The 20,417-nt window shown below is 34.8% G+C and overlaps 1 protein-coding gene across 1 annotated transcript in view; it reads left to right on the plus strand.

Annotated features, from left to right (window-relative positions):
* LOC145693463 (beta-catenin-like protein 1) overlaps positions 1-5,765 on the plus strand; it is a 69,056-nt gene extending 63,291 nt beyond the window's left edge. The window contains exon 11 of the mRNA XM_081769491.1: positions 5,241-5,765. Coding sequence (XP_081625617.1) covers positions 5,241-5,329 — 89 coding nt within the window. The 3' untranslated portion in view covers positions 5,330-5,765. The remainder of the gene's footprint in view (positions 1-5,240) is intronic.
* Positions 5,766-20,417: the final 14,652 nt, after the last annotated feature.

Below are 20,417 nucleotides of genomic sequence, written 5' to 3' on the forward strand. Positions count from 1 at the left end.
AGATGTCGGACCAATACGAAGGTGGAATGACATACCAACACTCGAAGCGAAAATTTATATATTTACTCTTCGTCGTCTCTCCCCATCGGTTGCATGCATGCTACGGTTGATGGTACCAAATCCATTCAATGTGGTTACTTCAAACCGCTCTTTGAATCTGGTCATCCAACATTTCATGTGTAACGTATTCCATTTTCGGGCAAGCATCTTTCTGAGATCTTAATCTTTGGCGGAGTTAGGACTGCTATTATTCAGCCAAAGACATCTTAGTCATGCTCAATATGCTTGCAGTCCTATGGACTAAGTAATCACTACATGTGGGTGATGCCTTCACTTTCCTATTTTTGTACCAAGGGAGGTTCGTGTAGTGCTGCATTCTCGTCCATCAAACGAGACCCAAGCTTATGCACACTACGGAAATAGGATGGTATGTCTATATCCCCGTCGTAGCACCCTCCTAACATTATTTTCCCCAGATGTAACACATACATAATAATCAATTTCTATAATATTGGCTGGATTATAACGTGTCCATGAAGCGTGCAAGATCACTTTCCAAGCCAAAGAGAAACTCGGCTGTGCTTCTCTCTTCTTGAATCTAAGCACGTTAAACGAGCTTGGGAGCTCCTTATGTAAGGAGAGTTCATCTCGCAAGATACACTTTGTGCAGATCAGTTTCGTGTAACCAGTAACACAGTATGCTGGGAAGTACATGTCCCATAGTTTGTGGGTTCTATATCCAGTGCAAATGTTGGGTCGAAAGGACCAGATAACAATAATCGAGTTGGGTTGTTGCATATATCTGATTTGCCCCGTATTGCCATAGGATGTTTCCGCTCATCTGGAACCGTTTCCACAGCCGCAATTAGCGATATTCAACTTCGTATCCACCTATCGCTGACCGGCCGGCCTCCAATCTGCCGATTATCTGGCTCATGTAGTGTCATCCGTATTTATTCTATTTGTTGTAAGCCAAACACACTGTAAGAAATACTCCACTCAGCACCTCTTTCATGGCGAATGACCAATCTGAATTGCTCGCTTGTCGGTTTTGTTGAATAAATTGTTTGTTTCGTTAGGCATAAGTTAACGGAGTAATATGAATATTAGCTATTAGTAGTCTCCATAAGGGTCTGTCTTAGCGAGATCAGTTAAGCTTAACTTTTGTTTCTTCAAAGTCCTTACGAATTAGCCTATAGCATATACTTCTATTATTTTGATTGGAGTATCTCCGATATTAAAAGTCTTCAGACTTGCAGAGAATGTCTGGTTCTCGTCGGCATGGCGTAAATATCGTGCAGTGTTGTCCATATTTGTAAAACGGAACGAATTTCACTACTATCCTTATTCGACTGTTTGCCTCGATGCACACATTTGCCTTTTTATTTTTCTCTCTTGCCTCGCCGTCTGCTACAAAGCATTTTTAGTTATTTCTTCTCGATTTTGGCTGAAAACTTCCTTGTGTGAAATTCTTTTGAAGCACAAAGGCAATGCATTAAGTGGCGCTATAAGTAAGGATAGTGACACAATTCCGGAGTATGTTGTTAGTTTGTAATCATATTTCTGACTGAACGCTTAATTTTTCGAAACCGTACATTCTACATATGCCATCTAAATTTAGGGTTCTAATATATTGCAGAAATTAGTAACAATCATCAAATAAGTAAAGTACTTTATGTCTTCTTTTAAATCATGTTTGAGTTTGAGTGTTATTTCATCTCCATTTCTTTCAATTGAACAGTTCTTTCCACTAACTACGCATACGTTTAACAACCTGCATGCAAACTGTTCCATCAAATACTATGGGACACTAGAGTTGATTATACTACTACTGTCTTTTCAGTAGTTGACTTGATGAATCCGTAAATCAAAAAGTCAATCATAATTATAATACCTACGTAGATAAAAAGGAGTTATACATAGGTATATGTCTCACTTGTTTTTTTCACATTTGTTAGTGGAATGAGCCCTATTTAATGATATAATTAATTATTCATTTTTTCCCCTCAAGCTTAGCTCTTGTTTCGTTTTTAGATCTATCTTATCTTCGACAAAAGGGTTAAGTAAAAGTTAATTTCATTTTTGGTATAACCTGGTAGTGAATATTGAATTACGCACAGTGAAAAAGAACTGTAAAACTGTGAAAAAGAACTGTAAAACTGTGAAAAAGAACTGGCTTCATATTTTAGTATTATATAATCGGTATTACAATGATTGAAAATTGAAAAAAGAACGGCTTAAATTGAAATATTCTATATATGACCATGTATAGATAAGATAACTTACTTGAATTATCCTCGATAAGAATTGCTCTGAGCAAGGGTGTACTCTTATTCCAGTTTTAGCTTTTGCGAAGACATTTTCAAATAAAAAGTATGAAAAAAAATCTGATGGAATAGCGTAGGAAGTTTAACCACTATTGTTTATATCACTTTATTGCTGCGCAACCTTTGAGTATATTGTTGTTTGTTACTGTGTTTCCATTATTGTTACACGGAAGAATATAACAATTCAACTACTGAAGTATTATAAAAATGCATATACGAAAAGACATTGTTACGAAATACAATGCACAGATATTAATAGATTAGTGCGAATGAAATGTTCCCTTTACATGTGTTTGGAAACTCACCTCAGTAACACAACACAGGGATAGACTAAGGTCGCGCGTCACAAGCTCAGTGCACATTTACCAAACAGGCTGAGGTACAGAGTCAGAAGGCGTTATTGTTAAACAGGGTCGTATGAAAGAGCACTATGGAGATCACACAATTGTGATCTCTTGACGAATTCAAACTGGAACATTCTGCACAGTGAACCGCAATAAAACATTAACAGTGCATTTGGGCCAGGAATGGTGAACGAATGCACCATTCGCTGTTCGTTCGTCAAGTTTCGTTCTGAGTATACAGGATTTGTAAAACAAACTGCATGAGCACCGAGCAACGTCATGTGCGGATGAATTCCTCAAGAATACCTGGAAGCAGACCCTCGGAAAAGTGCTCGTGGCATTAAAAGCGAGTTACGCATACATCAGACCACTTTTATTCAGTGACTATCTGCTATTGGTAAGGTGAAAAAGTTGAACTCATGAGTGGCATGTAAGTTGACAGCAGCTAACAAGAATCGCAGTCCGGAGGTGTGCAGTTCTCTGAGTCTGTGGAATAACTTGGAACATTTCTTGCGTCGGGATAGTGACTTCTGATGAAGTATTTGATCTCGTATGACAATCACAAATGCTCAAGATAGTGGTTGAGTCCTGATCAACATCCAAACCAGTTTTCCAAACCACTTTTCGATCCGCCGAATGTGGCTGCTTTTATAGTGGTGTGATTCATCATGTCTTTCTCCGTCGGGGCAAAACCATCACTGCGGTTCGTTATAATCCTGAACTCCTTGAAGTGACCCAACCTTGTCCGCAAGCATCCATGGATAGTCAGTAGACATGGTATCTAATGGTGCCCACATGTCTCTTAAAAGACGGTGACTCCCTCCTCCATAAGTTACAGTATGAAACCCTTCCTGACCCTCACCGTGTTATGTTGACATCTCTCTCACCGACTTCCATCTCTTTCGTAATTCAATCACTTCTTGGAACGGAAGATCTTCCGTGATGATTGGAAGGTGCAACGTGCGATTGAAGACTTCTTCGCATTGCAGAGTGCGTACTTCTTCCGCCACGGAGTCCAATCATTGGATGAACAATGGCAACAGTGTTATTGCTGACGGCGACTATTTTGGTTAACCAGGTGTTGTGGTTTTCATTTCCCCCCCCCCCTCCCAGTGTTCGAAGTGGGCAAAAAACAGACACGGTATGTTTTATTTCGATTTTGACTCGATATACCGGATATCTAAATGTTGAAATACACTGAGGGTATGTTGCCTGGAAGATTGCATTTCTATTTACATAATAACTAGAAACCATTGGAGAGCTTCTTTGTAGTTACGGGGGGGGGGGGGGCATGAAGAGACTTTGATTCTCCGCTAACAACTCTCTGAAAAAGTAAAAAGCACCCCCTTGTGTTGTATAATAGAGAATTATACACGAAAATACTCAAAAACCTATTCGTCTGTTACTGTGTATAAAAATTGATTTATTAGAGGTATTTAGCATCTACTCTCCAGTGATGGTATGTCTTGATCACTGAAAAACCAGAGGCGGTATGCTTTCTTCGCGAAAAAAAACAGAGGCGGTATGGCATCTCACATTCTCACTTCGACCACTGCCCCCCTCCTTTCCCCTTTGGAAATGACGTTTCATTTGCACCAACCTAATAATTCTTAAGAAGTATGATAGGAAAAAAATAAGCTTTTTTCATTGCTTCGTAGACAAAACCGAAAGTATAATAAAAAAGAAATAATAATCAGGTTTGATAGAGCCATGAGTATGCTGTACGTTTCTTTATCATTTGACAATTATTGTCATAGTTCTTAACAAGATATCAGGATTTCTTTAAACGCGTTGTTTGTAGATAACACCTAAGTTTTCTTTTTACCTCTATAATTCGGGATATTTATTCGGGAAATCGAAATAATTGTTTATCTTAGTAACGAGTTTTAGTCCGTTTAGTGAATATTTTGCTACAAACTATCGTCAGTGGAGATATCACAAAATTACGTTCTTTTAAGTTGTTCTAGTATTGAATTAGATTAACAATGTGATAAGCTATTTTCATATAGCGTTCAGATAAGAGCAATTCAAAAAGTACTATGTAAATGAATCTATAAAAAGTTGAAATTTTAATAATTATACTCGTATTTAAAGCATTACCATAACCTGGCGTTCCGATATTTGGTATAAAATTACAACTGTGTTTGTAGCTCTTAATTATTTATTCTTTGCCGAGCTATGAGAAACAACGAACTTCTTTTTAACTTTGCTAGGTTGTAAGTGTGGTGTACAATATTTTATTGCAACATCTATAATGCTGTTTTATATATATAAACTGAACACCCGCTTAAAGATCCTTGTACACTTACCTATTAACGGATTTAAATCAAATAAAATTTCATCATATTTGGCTGTTTGAGATCTTGATTTCAGGTGGAGGCGTTAAAATGTCGTAATACAGTTCCAAGAATCAGGTCTTTAAGTAGATAGCCAGGTTTACTGAATACAACTTACATAGATAATTGTGAAATATTGTGTTCGATCCTTAAGTTCCTTTCTAAATGGAATACAGTTGTGCGTTTTACTTTGTATTAGAGCATAAAATGGTTTCGTCTTTTTACTTTTACAGAATATGCTGGAAATCTAGGAGATGCTGGAGATACTGATTGGAAGGATCAAGAACAGCAGCATATACTTCAACTAGTAGATAAATTTTAAAGTGCGGAAGAAAAATACAATTATTTAACCAACAGGAGATAAAAGTTTTGTATCAAATGGTTACGAATACATTTTAAGACATGTTCTACATGTAAATATGGTACATTATAAAGTAAATATTTAATAAAATAAGTAGAACTCATTGAATGATACATTTCTGTGCTCGAGACACTGCCATATAAATGTAAATATCGTGATTGTACTTTCTACAAAAGAATTACGAAATTACGAACTAATAAAAGTTATTTTTTCTTCGTATATTTTAATAATAAGTGAAATGAAAGTGGAATGCGGATAAAGACATCGGAGAAAGTACTTTTATCTTTATATGTAACTGTGTGACTGAATTATTTTCAAGATAAGGCAGGTGATTTCTATTGTGATGAAAATTCAATGAAATGTATAGTGAATTTGTAATAAATAGAATTTAAATCATTTTTAGAATAGTGTTGTTGTCAGAAATAACAGTCGATGGTTTAGAATTCACATTCTTTTGAGAGTTCTCCAAAGTATTATTTAAAAGGGTTCTGTCCCTTCAGTATTTCAAGATTTTCCATGGTGATGTTACATCTCGTGGAAGTTTAAGAACTGTCCATTGTACAACAATATACACCGTGTTTCAAAAAGAATGGCCTGACTTTGGACGGTAATAATTACGAAGCATGGGACGTGCCGGCAAAGAAATGAGTGTTGTTTGAGTGGGCGTGCCCTAGAGTTTCGGAAATTCGCCGTTGGTTGTCAGTCAGTACTTCTTCTCAGTTTGCAGTCAGTCAGAAGTAAGATTGCGTCCGCTCAACAGAAAGAGTTTTGTGTGCTGCAGTTTGCAAAGACTGAGTCAGTGATTTCGGTGCAGCGTGCTTTTCGGCGGCGTTTTGACATTGATCCGCACGCACCCAAAAACATTCGTCATTGGTATCGCCAATTTGAAGAGACAGCATGCTTGTGTAAAGGAAGAGTCCAGGTCGGCCTTGCTGACCCAAGTTTATGACTAGTTTAAATATCGTCTAGATGTTGTTTGTGCTGCTGTTGGTGGACACATAGAACATTTCTAAGAGCATAGCTAACACTTGAGGATTTTACGAGTATTTTGCAATTATCCTATTTTAGTAGTATGTTTTTATCAATACATATGGACTTTTAAAATCAGGCCATTCTTTTTGAATCGCCCTGTATTTATCTTATTTGAAGATTGAGTAATGCATATAATTGCACAGGAATGTTATTTGATGTATGGAAAATATTATAAAGTCCCACACATTTTGTCACTGTTTTTTCCCGAAGAAGAATATGTAAACTTTACTATCAGGAGTTAAGTTTATTCTATTATTCGTAACAATATCATATATCTTAACGACATAGATATTACTTTCATATTTATGGGAAGATCATATTAGAGGAGAAAATTCGAAGCCATGCGTAATAAATTTTAAATTACTTCCAAGAAATTTGCCAATGACTGAATCTTTGTTGTTGTTTTCCTAACGAATTTTATCATGCGGAAGGAAATTCAGATAATCTGTTGGAAGAGAAACTGTTACTTTTGTAGTAACGGTTATCAATACAAACAGTGTTGCAGCTTAATTAATTTCGCTTAAATCCGCACAGATAATCTTCAATAATTTCATCTACGTATGGATCAATCTTACCAACAAAATGTTTGAGAGGATTTTATAGGGTGTTAAAAAAAGAAAGGTGCTTCGATAATTATTATAATCAGTTTTATTGCCTTTCTTGAATTGGAACAATGATTTTCTCCACTCTTGTGGCAATTTCTTCTTGTTTCATATAAGGAAAATTAATTTGTATAATGTTCGACATTTCTCGCCTCCAGCTAAAATTAACTCAGCGAGAATTTCGTCTACACACGGAGGTTTGTTTCTTTAATTTCTTCATATTAATTTTATTTCTGTTCGGTTAGGCTCTGAAATATATACTGTTCTGCTGTATGGATTGCATTTTCTCTACGAAGATCCTTCTTTGGCTGTGCGTTTAGCAAATTGTCAAAGAAAGCTATGCTCCTATTCAAAATACTATCCGTGTCCGTGAGAACGGTACTGTCCGCTTTCTTTAATTAATAAGCGCGAGGTTGACAGACTTTCTTATATTCACTGATACCTTTATATATGTCACGATTTTTTTTAGTGTTATCTTCAAGTTCAATAAGTTTAGGTTTCAAAAAATTATATTTCTTGGTTGTAAAAGTTCAAAACTTCCCCACCTGATGTCAATAGGATTTTGTGCAATTCTAGCTTTCGGATTTTGAAGCCAACAAAATTTTGCCTGTTTTATCTTCTCTGCTAGTTTAGTGCATTCTTCGTCGAACCATAGTTTATTTCTATGTGTTTCCACGTGCCTAAGTTTTTCTTTTACTAAAACTTTAATATTATCTCTAATTTAAACGCAACCATTCTCAATGTTAGTGGATTCCAAACCTTCTAAAAATGAGAATTATTCGAGCCTTCAATTTGCCACTTCTCTCTTGTCTGATCCTCTTCTAATTTCTTTAAATTAGACTTCTGCGTTATCAGATACTGATTATTTCTTAGTTACTTTTCTCAAACTGCTTTCTTACATTCGAAAAAGATACATTGATTGAAAATATTCCGTAAAAATTATTACCTTTTCCACCCTAAATGAGTTTTCCACCAATCCTTAGATTGTCAGTAATATAAACCACATTTTCCAATTACAAAATTTGGTAACCGAAGATTCAGCCGATAAATTTTGTTCAAAGAAACTCGGAAGTATCCGCCTAAAGATTCCCTTGCGCTCAGCTCAATAGTACATATTGGGCACTTGGTCGCACAGATATGGCAACCCAGTGATAGCAGCACCAGATCGTCTTATTATTGAGGAATAATTGGAAATATACCAAATTGGCAAACACGATGTTCTTATATCCTAATAATAAACTTGTAAAACAAACTGGAGTTGTACAAGCGTCTACTGTATACAGGGCCCGAGAAATCCTGTCTACCGTGTCGTCTTAATGACTGGAAATGCAAGTCTGGGACTTAGCTAATTTAAGTCTAAAACCAGGGACGGCTCTTTCTATTTTTCGCACCATCACATGCTCACCCATTGTCCAAAAATGTGTAGATTGATAGCGATAATAATATAAATATATTAATTTAGACTTTTTGTAGTGCTAGCATTAATTTCGCCACAGCAAAGCTCAGCCATCTTTACTACTGAATGAACTGTAAGGCCAGCTATACACTACGAGATAAACCCTAGGAAATATCTTAGGATTTATCTTCGGAAAAATGTTATGACATATCTCGTAGAAAATCCTACCGTTTTGTGCCATACACGTAAGGAATTTTCCTGTCCGACCGAATGACGTTTTTCAATATTATGAATATTACAGAATGACTGATATTAATACCAGGAGCTATATTGTTAAATTGGATACCTGTATTTAAAAAAAAAAAAAAAAAAATCAGAAGGGTGCTGGTGTACTTCTGGCGCACCACATTTTTGAAGATTTATAGGTAAAATTCAATACTTTGCACGAACAGATATATTTATAAAGAACCTAATTCTGCAACCATAGAATTAAATACAAAGTAATACATCTATATTTTACATTTACAAGGTAAAATCATTATAAGTGTTTTACGACGGATAAAATAAGTGAGGGAAATATTTTGCAGAAGGGTTCAGCTACTTTTTTTCTAAGAAATGTTACAATTTCGGTAGTTTCTGTTCACAATAGGTTAGGTTAGTTACGGTTATGCTAAATTATATTAGTATAGGGGTTCAGCATAATTTTAAAAAATGATAGAATTTCGCTTTTTTCTATTAATACTAGGTTAGTTTAGTTTCATTAGGTTAGATTTGGTTAGGTTGTGTTAGGTATACTTGCATCTTACATTTCTCCTGTAAATTTTGTATTTTTTACGTTCGCCTAGGCCCTTTCTGCGAAACATTTACCTAAGTGAGTGCATATAAAAGATGACCGGTGATACTATTTCCTACCACCAGTGTATTTCTACACAGTTTATATTTGGTCTAGGAATTAATTCGTGCGGGTGGACAAGAGATGGCGCAACGAACGGAGCGTCCCACAGTTCCGTGTATCCACAAATGTGTTGCAAACCCCTGTCATCGCGTATCGTTCGTAGTATAGGGCAGTGGATTAAAGCGTCAACAACACCAGTTTGTAGTTAAGTGAACATGGCGCAATTTGTGCCTGATAAAGTGTTTTTGCGGGGTGTCCTGCTGCATTACTTCAACATGCAGAAAAGTGCGACTGAAAGTCATCGTATTTTGGTGGAAGTGTATGGTGACCATGCTCTAGCTGAGCGAACGTGTCAGAAGTGGTTTGCACGGTTTAGAAGTGGTGATTTCGGCTTGGCAGACCAAGTGCGAGCTGGACAGCCAAAAAAATTTCAAGACGAAGAATTGACAGCATTGCTCGAGCAGGATTCGTGTCAAACGCAGGAACAACTTGCAGCAGCATTAGGCGTTGATGAAACAACAGTCTCCAAACGCTTGAAAGCCATGGGAATGATTCAAAAGATGTCACATTGGGTTCCACATGAATTGAAAGACAGAGACGTTGAAAGACGAAAAACCATTTGCGAATTGCTGCTTCAACGACAGAGCAGAAAGGGGTTTCTGCATCGAATTATTACGGTGATGAGAAGTGGATCCATTACGAGAACCCTAAACGAAAAAAGGCCTGGGTGAAACCAGGTGAACCAGGTCCATCACAACCAAAACGAGATATTCACTGTGCAAAGGTTATGCTGTGCATATGGTGGGATATGAAAGGTGTGGTGTACTATGAGCTGCTGCAACCGGGTGAAACTATGAATGGAGAACGTTATCGACGACAATTAATGCGTTTGAAGCAAGCTCTGGAAAGAACACGACCAGAATGGGAGAACAGACATGATAAACTTATTGTTCAACATGATAACGCTCGCCCACATGTCGCAAAACCGGTCAAAACCTATTTAGAAAATGTCGGACGGGAAGTTTTACCCCACCCGCCGTATTCACCAGACGTTGCTCCTTCGGACTACTACTTGTTCGATTGCATGAACAACGATTTGATTGGACAGCGGTTTACTTCTTCAGAAGATATCGAAACATGGGTCTCTGACTGGATCGCTTCCAAGGATGAGGACTTCTTTCGCCACGGAATCCGTACATTGCCTGACAGATGGGCGAAAGTGGTGGCTAGCGATGGACAATATTTTTCTTAAGGTATTTATGTATTTTGTGTTTGTACTACAGCTTCAATGTGTGCGTACCAACCGCACGAATTAATTCCTAAACCAAATAGAAGCTGTAATTTATGTTTACAAGTGGAGCGCTACTAGTTTGATACCATGACAAGTGCTATTCAAACTCGTATGATTGCTAAAACCCATTCGTTTTCACTACTTTCGCTGACGCGCCTGCTTCCTTCGGACGCAGCCCTTCACTAATACTCGGGGTCCCGCTAAGCCCTGCTTGATTCGGTTAGATAGCATTCCTCCTTTTCAGTGGCCACCTAGCACAAGGTTGGTTTATGTTTTTGCACTATAGTTTTTATACTATACATCCGTACGCTGTATTTATAGACAAATCATAAAAGAATTGTAGTTTTTCAATAGTTGCTTTTGATGATTCCCTTGAAATATATCTATGCCATGTGAGGTAAAGTTCACTCATGTCATTTCATGTCGCTCAGTGCAAATCATTTAGGAAATAATAATAAGGAAATGAGTGACAAATTATAATTTTTCAACAATTATTTCGAGTGGTGCACCAAAGTAAACCTGCACGATCAAAAGATAAATTAGAAAACATACCGCATCAGTTTATTTTCCCTTTTTCTTACCTGATGTCGCTTGAATCGAAATCTTATGAATTTTCTTTTCGGAATAGAGCGTGCTCTAAACAAGAGAAATCTCATAGGATCGTTCATAACACAGGAAATGACATGCGATTTAATGCCATATACGTTGAGATTTTGACTAGGAAAAATCGTGAGAGATTTCCTAGGATCTATCGTATAGTGTAAAGCTGGCCTAAATGTGCACTTCACAAGAGAAACAAAAATTGGCAACACAGCAATGGATTGATTCTGGCTGCAGACCAGGGCCGGCAAGTCTAATGGGCGGCAAAATTTGCAAACGAAAAGAATACTATTAAAATTATAATGCTTCGCAAGAAATAAAATAGTGTTCACCTGGGAATGTAATTAAACTTACTCCACTCACACTCAGGAAATTCAGATCATTTCCCCTCATTTTCAGTTATCAAACTACTAGCCACAGGTATCGCGTTCAATATTTTCCTTGCAGTGGTGTAGATAAGATTTGCAGCTACGGTGGATAAGATTATCAAGGTGTCTTTTATATTTTTTTCTATTCAGCAATGTTCTAACGCTCCATTTCAAGTATGCAAAGGTACACTCACACTTGAGACAGACCGTTCTAACCTACAGCATCTAGAGATATTTAAGCTTCTAGCAGCGAGTTTTAAACCAATTTACAAATTGTTCATTCTGAATGTTAGAACCACGTCAGTCAAAAAAAGCTCCTCTAGAGCAATTAACCAAGTTTAACAACTGTCCCAGAGATAATTTCAACCGTTAGTTCACAAATAACTTTTACAAGTACACATTATGTAATGGCAAAACTGTATTCAGAGAGTGGTTAGTTTATTCGTAAAAAATGCTGTTTTCTGTTTTCGTTGCAAATGATTTTCCACAAGTAAAGGGTTAAATTCCAAAGTTGGGCGTCCGTTTCCAGCGAAAGTTTTAAAATTTACAGGAAAGATATGGATAATTTGATCGTTTGAGTGCTTTATAATATATAAGAGTCTCGAAAAATCTGTTTATTTGTTATATATAAGAGGTTATAAACATGGGACTATACGGCGAGCGGAAGGAACTACTGGGCGCAAGGTAACCGAAAAGTTGCATTGTGGGAAAGAAACGAGCATTTATGTTATCAACATGGCGAATGTACAAGGGCAATGAACTAGCAGTTTTAACATTTGTGAAGCAATACGTTGATAACGAGCAAAATCTTTTAAAAGTTTGTAAAGAGCACGAATTAATTAACCTAATAACAAATTGCAGAAAGTGTGGAATGGAGATAACAACGAAAAAACTTGACGAAAGCGGACGCCCAACTTCGGAATAAATGCCCAAGTAAAATATCTTTCACAGTGTGGATGGCTATAACATTTGGCGCCAAATTTCTGAAGCTTCGGCTAGTCATGATAGGTTTCCTTCTCTCACCTTGAATTCCAAAGAAAGTGGATCGAGCTTTCGATAAGACTGAAAAGTGGTCTCACAATTGATGCAGAACACCAGAAAATGTTAAATGCCGAAGCACAACATTGGAAAAACGTAATAGAACGACTAGTGGCAATAATACAGTTTTTAGGGAACAATGTGTACTGCAACACGGAACATCAGATAAACTTTACGTAAGTAATAATGGTAATTTTCTGAAACTGGTAGAACTATTTGCAAAGTTTGATAGCGTCATGGTCGAACACATTACAAGAACCATGGGAAGACAAAATAAATACCATTACTTAGGAAATGTCCAAAATAAAATTGTTAGTTTACAAATTAAAAGTAAAATACTGTCCTTGTTGAGAACTACAAAATATTATAGTATAACACTACACTCTAGCCAGTTATTTCTGGTACAGAGCAAATGACAATAATCGTTCGTTTTGTACAAATTGCATACAGTAATGGAGAATGCCTTGCAAAATTTGCAAACACTTTCTTGGTTTCGTACCGGTAACAGACACCACTGGTCTAGGTGTGGCAGAAGTAATAATTAAACACCTAAAGAAAATGAACATTCCTATCGAAGACATGAAAGGCCAAGGATATGACAATGGTTTCAATATGAAAGGCAAACACTCAGGAGTTCAGAACAAAATTTTAGAAATAAATTGACGGGCCTTCTATGCTCCTTGCAGTAGTTATTCACTAAACAAAGTCGTTAACGATAAAGCCACAGCATCTCAGAATGCTCTCATTTTCTTGTATAGTTTATGACTTTTTCTCTGTGTCAGTTCAACGTTGGGCCATACCAAAGGAACTCAGTAGCAGTATCATTTTTAAACCATTAAGTACCACAAGGTGGGAGAGCCAAATTGGTGCTCTAACTCCACCTATATATCAAATAGGGGAGGTTTATGATGCCTTACTTCACATAAGTAACGACAATAGAACAGATAGAATTGTCGCTCACGATTCTCTGTGTATAGCAAACCAGCTGCTTGACTTTATTTTTCTTTGCTCACTCGTTATCTGGTATGACTTTTTACTCCACATAAACGTAATAAGATGTCTCCAAAGTATTGATTCTCATGTGTTGGACGCAGTCGGGTTTCTTTAAAATATATCTGAGTATTTTGAGAGTAACAGAAATAATGCAAAGTTTCAATCTTACTTAGTTGATGATTGGCATCAGCATTAGATATGGATGATCCACGGATAGGTAAAGTGCAAGCTCGAAGTGGAAAGAAGAAGAGACAGTTTCAGTACAAGGCTGAAGATGAAGCTACTGAAGATCCACAAACAAGATACAAGATCGATTTGTATTACAAAGTTCTAGACGTGATTATGTTAGCTTCAAGAGAAAGGTTTGAGCAACTTAAACATCACAGCAACTATTTCGATTTTCTTTACGATATAAGCAGTGGTGGCGATTGGACGTTAAAAGTTAGGGGACAAGACATGATATCGTATAACGTATTTTATATTTTATTAAGTAAATTGACAAGAGCAACACAAGTAGGTACCAGCCCTTTGTACTCTTAACCAACGAAGATATAAGAAGAGATTTGATTCCTTGCTCATGAACATCTCAAAATTCTGTCTGGAAAATTGTGTGATCAGATTATTTAATAACAAATTTGCAAAACAAATAAATAGAAATGATAATATTACTCATAGTAATGAATAATAAGGCTTGTTTTGCAAATGTTATATTGAAACTGGGGATTAACGAACAACTTATATTTTTAATTCCACACTCCCATTAAATGTATGTTATTACTCTTAGAAAGACTAGGTACTACAAGCAAATGCTACGACATTTAAAGAAATATTTACATTTGCAGCTACCCGAAACATGTTCGTTGCCATTAGGTGCAGTTTTCACTTTCTTGGTACATATCAAAACACAATATTTAAAATCACTCCATACTCCAGTCAAACAAAATAATCCTAAAACCTAGAATTATGTTGAATTCATTAAATTTAATTGTATATACATTCGTACACCCCTAAACACACCATTTGACTCGTATATTACACTGCAAAACATTGGAAAAGGTAGAAAGTTTTTTCTTATTACTCTCTTTTTAATCAATATTCCTTATTATTAGAAAGAAGACATTTTAGCAACTGTCTATTATGTGCAATTTAAGAATAACTAGTGAAATGTTCTCTCAATTAGTTTTAAAGCGGCTGCCTAATATAACGAGCCCTTGTCTTGTCTTGTCTTGTCTTCACTTTAAAAAAGTGCTGAAAAAAATAAGAAGGGCACCAGGATGACCAATTTGTGCCATAAATGCTACAAAAAATATGGTAGTAAGTTAAAAAATTTCTTCAGTAGAAATTGTACTAGTAAACCTTCTTGAATATGTCAACACACTTTCATATATATTTTATATCGAGATTCCGGTTTTTTAAAGAAATTGTATCATAGCTTTAATTGGTATTCGTTGATTAGAAGCTAAAATATGTTTGTATGAAAACGGAGCATAACCTAGATGATTATAAAGTTGAAAAAGAAATTGATTTCTAAACGATTCAAATAGATCACATTCGAATAGTATATGATTCATAGTTCCAATGCCTCTGTCACACCAACAATGATAAGTTGGTTTTTTTTTAATTTGGTACAATTTAACAGGAGTTAAAGCCGTTCCTAAAAGCAGTCGATAATACAAAATTATTTCTTGCCGAGTCCAAGATTTTATGTGTTTCTTGAGTTGTTCTTGTGATGATGGCGATATAGACCAGTAAAATTTTCCTGGTAGGGTTTTTTCAACGTCATACCATTTCCCTAATTCTTTATCGTGGAATTCTTTGATTGTACGAAAAAGGTTACATGGCGCAATTTTGATGTTAGTAGGATTTCCTGTTGAACATGATTGCTTTGCAAGATTATCTATTATATTGCTATTTTCTTCGATATTTACATGTGCCTTTATAAATGCAAAATGAATCTGATAATTATTCTTAGACAAATTTGTGTATAGATATTTTATATTTAAGAGTATCCATGTCATTGATTTATCCCAATAGGTATATTGTAACTTCATGAGTACACTCAGCGAATCAGAACATACCACAGATTTTTTGATTTTGTGTTTTTTTATGTATAGTAAGGCTTGTCTAATAGCGAATGCTTCTCCTTCAAAAATAGTAACTTCTTTCGGTAATTTGTATTGGAGGGAGATTTTATTCTTCGGGATGTAAACTGCTGCTCCGACATTTCTATCATTGTACTTCGAAGCATCTGTATAAATGAAAAATGTTTCATCATCAAAACGTTGCTTGAAATCTTTCCATATATTTTGATAAATTTTTTCCTTTAAATCCACGTTAGATATAGATAAGTAAAGAGGATTTATAACTGTTATTTGTGCCATATTTGTACTATAACTCCAAACAAAGCATGGTAAAGAGGGTACTTTATATATCATTGAGGCAAATTTTTTGAAATTGAGGTGCGCTTGTACAATCCAAGGGAAATTCCTAGTATATGGTGTATTCCTTTGATGAAGAAGTAATTCTATTTGTTGAAGCTGCTTTGGGATTGTAGAGGAATTCTTACCAAAGATTTTTATTAAAAACATTGATGCAGACTTAGAGAAAAGAACTGGGAACGGTATAATTTCTGCTTCTTTTAATATGGCTTGTCTAGGACAGAATGCTGGCTGTGAAAAAATTATTTTAATGATATCATATATAGCTTTTTCTAATTCCTGATAGTATGTACCATATCTATTATACAATGGATTGCCATAAGCAATTTTAGATATGTAGCCATGTTGTAAAATTTTCAATAAGGTGAAAGGATTAATTCCCCACTTTTTCGCTGACAAACATTTTAGTAAATTTTGATATTTGAATTGTTCTTGAATTAAATAATGAAATTGAGCCTTCCAGTTTAATTTCTGGTCCATTCTAACTCCTAGATAAGAAATATATTGTTCACAATATAGTTTATTATTTTTAAATGTTAAATGATAATTTCTAATTTTTTTTTCCTGGAGAATATAATAAACTTAGTTTTCTTCCAATTTAATTCCAAACCATTCTTGTTCATCCAAATATTGATTTCTTGTAGTTGATTTTCCACCTGTGGAATAGCTCTTTCAATGTTTTTAGTAAATGAAGTTAACAAGATATCATCAGCGTAACTAGTAATGTTATTATTCTGCCATTTTTTATTGATTAAATCCAATATGTAGATATTAAATAGAAGTGGACTTAATTTGCTACCTTGTAGAAGGCCTAATGAAGTATTTCTTGGTTCTGAGTAAGAATTTCTGACTTTGATGAATACCTGTCTATTAATTAAGGTATTGTGAATTATTCTAATAATTTTGCTAGATATTTTCAGTTTATACATCTTTTCTATTAGGATATCTAAATTTACATGATCGTATGCACCAGAAATATCAAACGATATAGCCAAAAGAGCTCCTCTTGATAGAAAGGTTTTATAGATATCTAATGTTAAATTAGATAATGCATCATATGTGGAGAAATTCTTTCTAAAACCTGTAATTTGTGGAGGAAAAATTTGTTCATTTTCCAAATACCAGTTCAATCTGTTAAGAATAAGATTCTCAAATATTTTATAAGCGCACGGTAGTAGAACAATTGGTCTAAAATTATTATAAAGAGCTATATCTTTGGAATTCTTTGGAATCGGTAGAATTAAGATTTTTTTCCAAGTTGAAGGGATATGTCCTGTGTTCCATATATAATTATAGTATTCCAATAAATTTTGTAATCCTAAATGAGGAAGATTTTTATAATGTGAATATGTAAGACCATCTATACCCGGCGAGGTGTTTTTATGAATATTTTTTAGTACCACTTCTAATTCATCTAATGTGAAGTTTTTATCAATGATTACGTTGTTGTTTGATATTAGATATTGAGAAAGAAGACTACGATCATTATTTACAGAACATGGCGTTAATTTATTATGAAATAATGGTAACCAATCTAAATTTTTCAAATGAATTTGAGTATCCTGTCGATCATAATATAATTTAAATTTTTTCCAAAAATGCCATATTTTATGAGGTGATGTTCTGTCCGATAAGTTATTGCAAAATTCCTGCCAGCAAGATCTTTTCGTTTGGTTTATGATTTTTTTTGTTTGCGCTTTTTGTTTTTGATATTCAAAAAATAAATCTGGAGTCCGTATTGATATAAATTGTTTAAATAATATTATTGTCTTATTTACATATTTTTGGCAAATATTATTCCACCATATCGGGCGAGGTCTCTGATTTTTCTTGATACTGAACTCTCTAGAATATTCTTTATGATTCTCCATACGAAGATCAGATACAGTTTTCTTGATGATTTTAAATATATTATCTGGGTCATTATTTTTTGTGAAATAATTTTGTATTTTATTTTGATAATCTGTCCAAGAAATATTTGTAGTTATTCTTGGTAATTTAGATTTGAAGCTATTAGTAAATGTTTGTACAGAATTATCCTTTACTTTTTCGTCTGAAATTAAATGAGAATAAAAAATAATAGGGAAATGATCGCTAGAACATGTGTGATGATAAGTTTGCCAAACAGTTTCCAAATAATATACATTTTTCGTAATTGTAAGATCTGGTGCTGAGAATGTATTTAATTGAATCCTTGTAGGTGAACCGTTGTTAAGAAAAATATAAGATGAATTCATTAATTGTGAGAGAAATTCACTGCCTTCTTTGGTAGTTTTATTGGACCCCCATACTACAGAATGAATATTGAGATCACCACCTATATAATCAAAATTGTAATCAAATAATTGTAACCAAAAAGATGTATTAACACTAACTTTTGGAGGGATATATAGATTTAAAATTTTTAATTTGCCAATTTTTATACCAAGATATTGAATATGCGAATGAGAATTTTGAAATTGCACATTTATAGTTTGAAAATTTAAATTATTTTTCACACATATGGCAATGCCACCATGAGAATCATGACGTATTTGATTTATGCATTGATATCCTTTAATACGTAATGGAATTTTAGGATTACACCATGTTTCTTGTAATAATATAACATCCGGGGAAAAAATATTTATTAAATTAGTTAGGTGAAATAATTTGCCGTAAATACTTTGGGAGTTCCATTGAATAAAGATGAGTCTATCTTTCCTATCAATATCCATATCCATTTTTTTTTCAATGAAATAGAGAATATAGGTTATTGAGAATTGTCTCAGGTGAAATATATGTACTATCTCCCTCTTTTATTTTCATTGAAGATAATATTATCTTTTTCATCCCTTCTTTTATTTTATTTATTCTTTGAGGAGAATATATTGAAACTGAAGGGACCTCTAAGTCCTTACCAACGAGTGGATAAGTAGTTTCCTGAAGTTCTAATTTGCTAGAATTCAGTCTATCTCTACCCTTTGCATCAATCAAAGGGGATCTTTGTGTTCCAGAACACTCTGGGTTCTGTACAGCCATTTTTCTCCTAAATGAAATTGAATTATCTTGAGAAATACAAGAGTAATCGACTTTGTTATATGACTTTTCTTTTTCATTTACTGGTGTTCTATTCGTAAACCACTCATCGGTTGTTGTGAAGGTAGAGTTAAATTTAACATTTTTATTATGTGATTTACCTTTGTCTGATTGCGTAAACAATTGTGAAGAATTTCGAGAAAGCCATTCTCCTTGGCTTTTACGCCTTTTCTCCGGAGGTGAACTGGGAAGTTCACTAACGACTTGGGTTCTTGAAATTGTTTTATTCATCACTGGAGTTACCAGTGGAGGCATCTGTTCTATGTTAAACAAGGAAGCATAAGTTGAGAGTTTCTTATCAAGATGTTGACCCTCGGAGGAATGAAGATTAACAGTATTATGAACTGAGTTAAAATTTCCATTATTCGAATTCTTTTTCTTTAAGATCGCATTCGCCTCATTGAAAGAAATCTTTTCTTTTGCCATAATTTCCATTAATTTCCCTTGTCGTATTCTTTCCGGACATTCTTTATAATCTGCTGCATGATTACCATTACAGTTAATGCATCGCAGAGGATTGTTACAGTTTGAAGAAGGATGTGGATCACCACATTTTATGCATAGACTTTTATTTAGTCTACAATTAATCTTGCGGTGCCCAAATTTATTACACCCTGATATGCATTGTCTAATGGCCGGTATGTAAGTATGAACCGTTCTTTTTATGTAGTATAACTTAATATCATTCGGCAATTGCTGAGAGTCAAACGTTAGAATGACTGTGGACGTGGGATCTAAATCACCCTTTGGGTTTTTTTTGAATATTCGTCTAGCTGACGTAACTGTTGTGTCGCATTTGATATCATTTAAGATATCTGACATTTCTATATCCGTTTCAATGCCGTGAACTACTCCCATTGAATAAATTAGATGGTTAGGTATGAATGCTGTCCAATTATTTTGTGCTAGAATTTCGTGCTCTAAAAAGGAATTAGCTTCCTCTCCCGACCTGAATGTAATTTTCAATAAATTGCGACCTATTTTGTCTACTTTTTGGATTCCTGCTATATCTGCGAGATATAACTTTCTACTAATAGACATTATATGTTTTTTTCCTAGTTCGTCTGTACTAGACTTGACAAAAACGTGATATGGAGCGAAATGATGCGATCCATATTTATTTGTGCCAATTGTGGTAGCATTATTTATCTCTATAAAATTCCTTGAAGTAGCTTTTTTGAACTGGATGCCAACTTCGGAAGATTGACTTCTTATATTAACATTGGTATTATTATCTTTTATGACTTGTTCGTTAACTTCCGATACAATCATGGCGTCATTTTCCTCTATCTCATTCGATTCTGAAGCATTTACTTCC

Source organism: Thermobia domestica, chromosome 8 (genome assembly GCF_964235325.1).
Source record: "Thermobia domestica chromosome 8, izTheDome1.hap1.1, whole genome shotgun sequence".
NCBI classification, from domain to species: Eukaryota; Metazoa; Arthropoda; class Insecta; order Zygentoma; family Lepismatidae; genus Thermobia; species Thermobia domestica.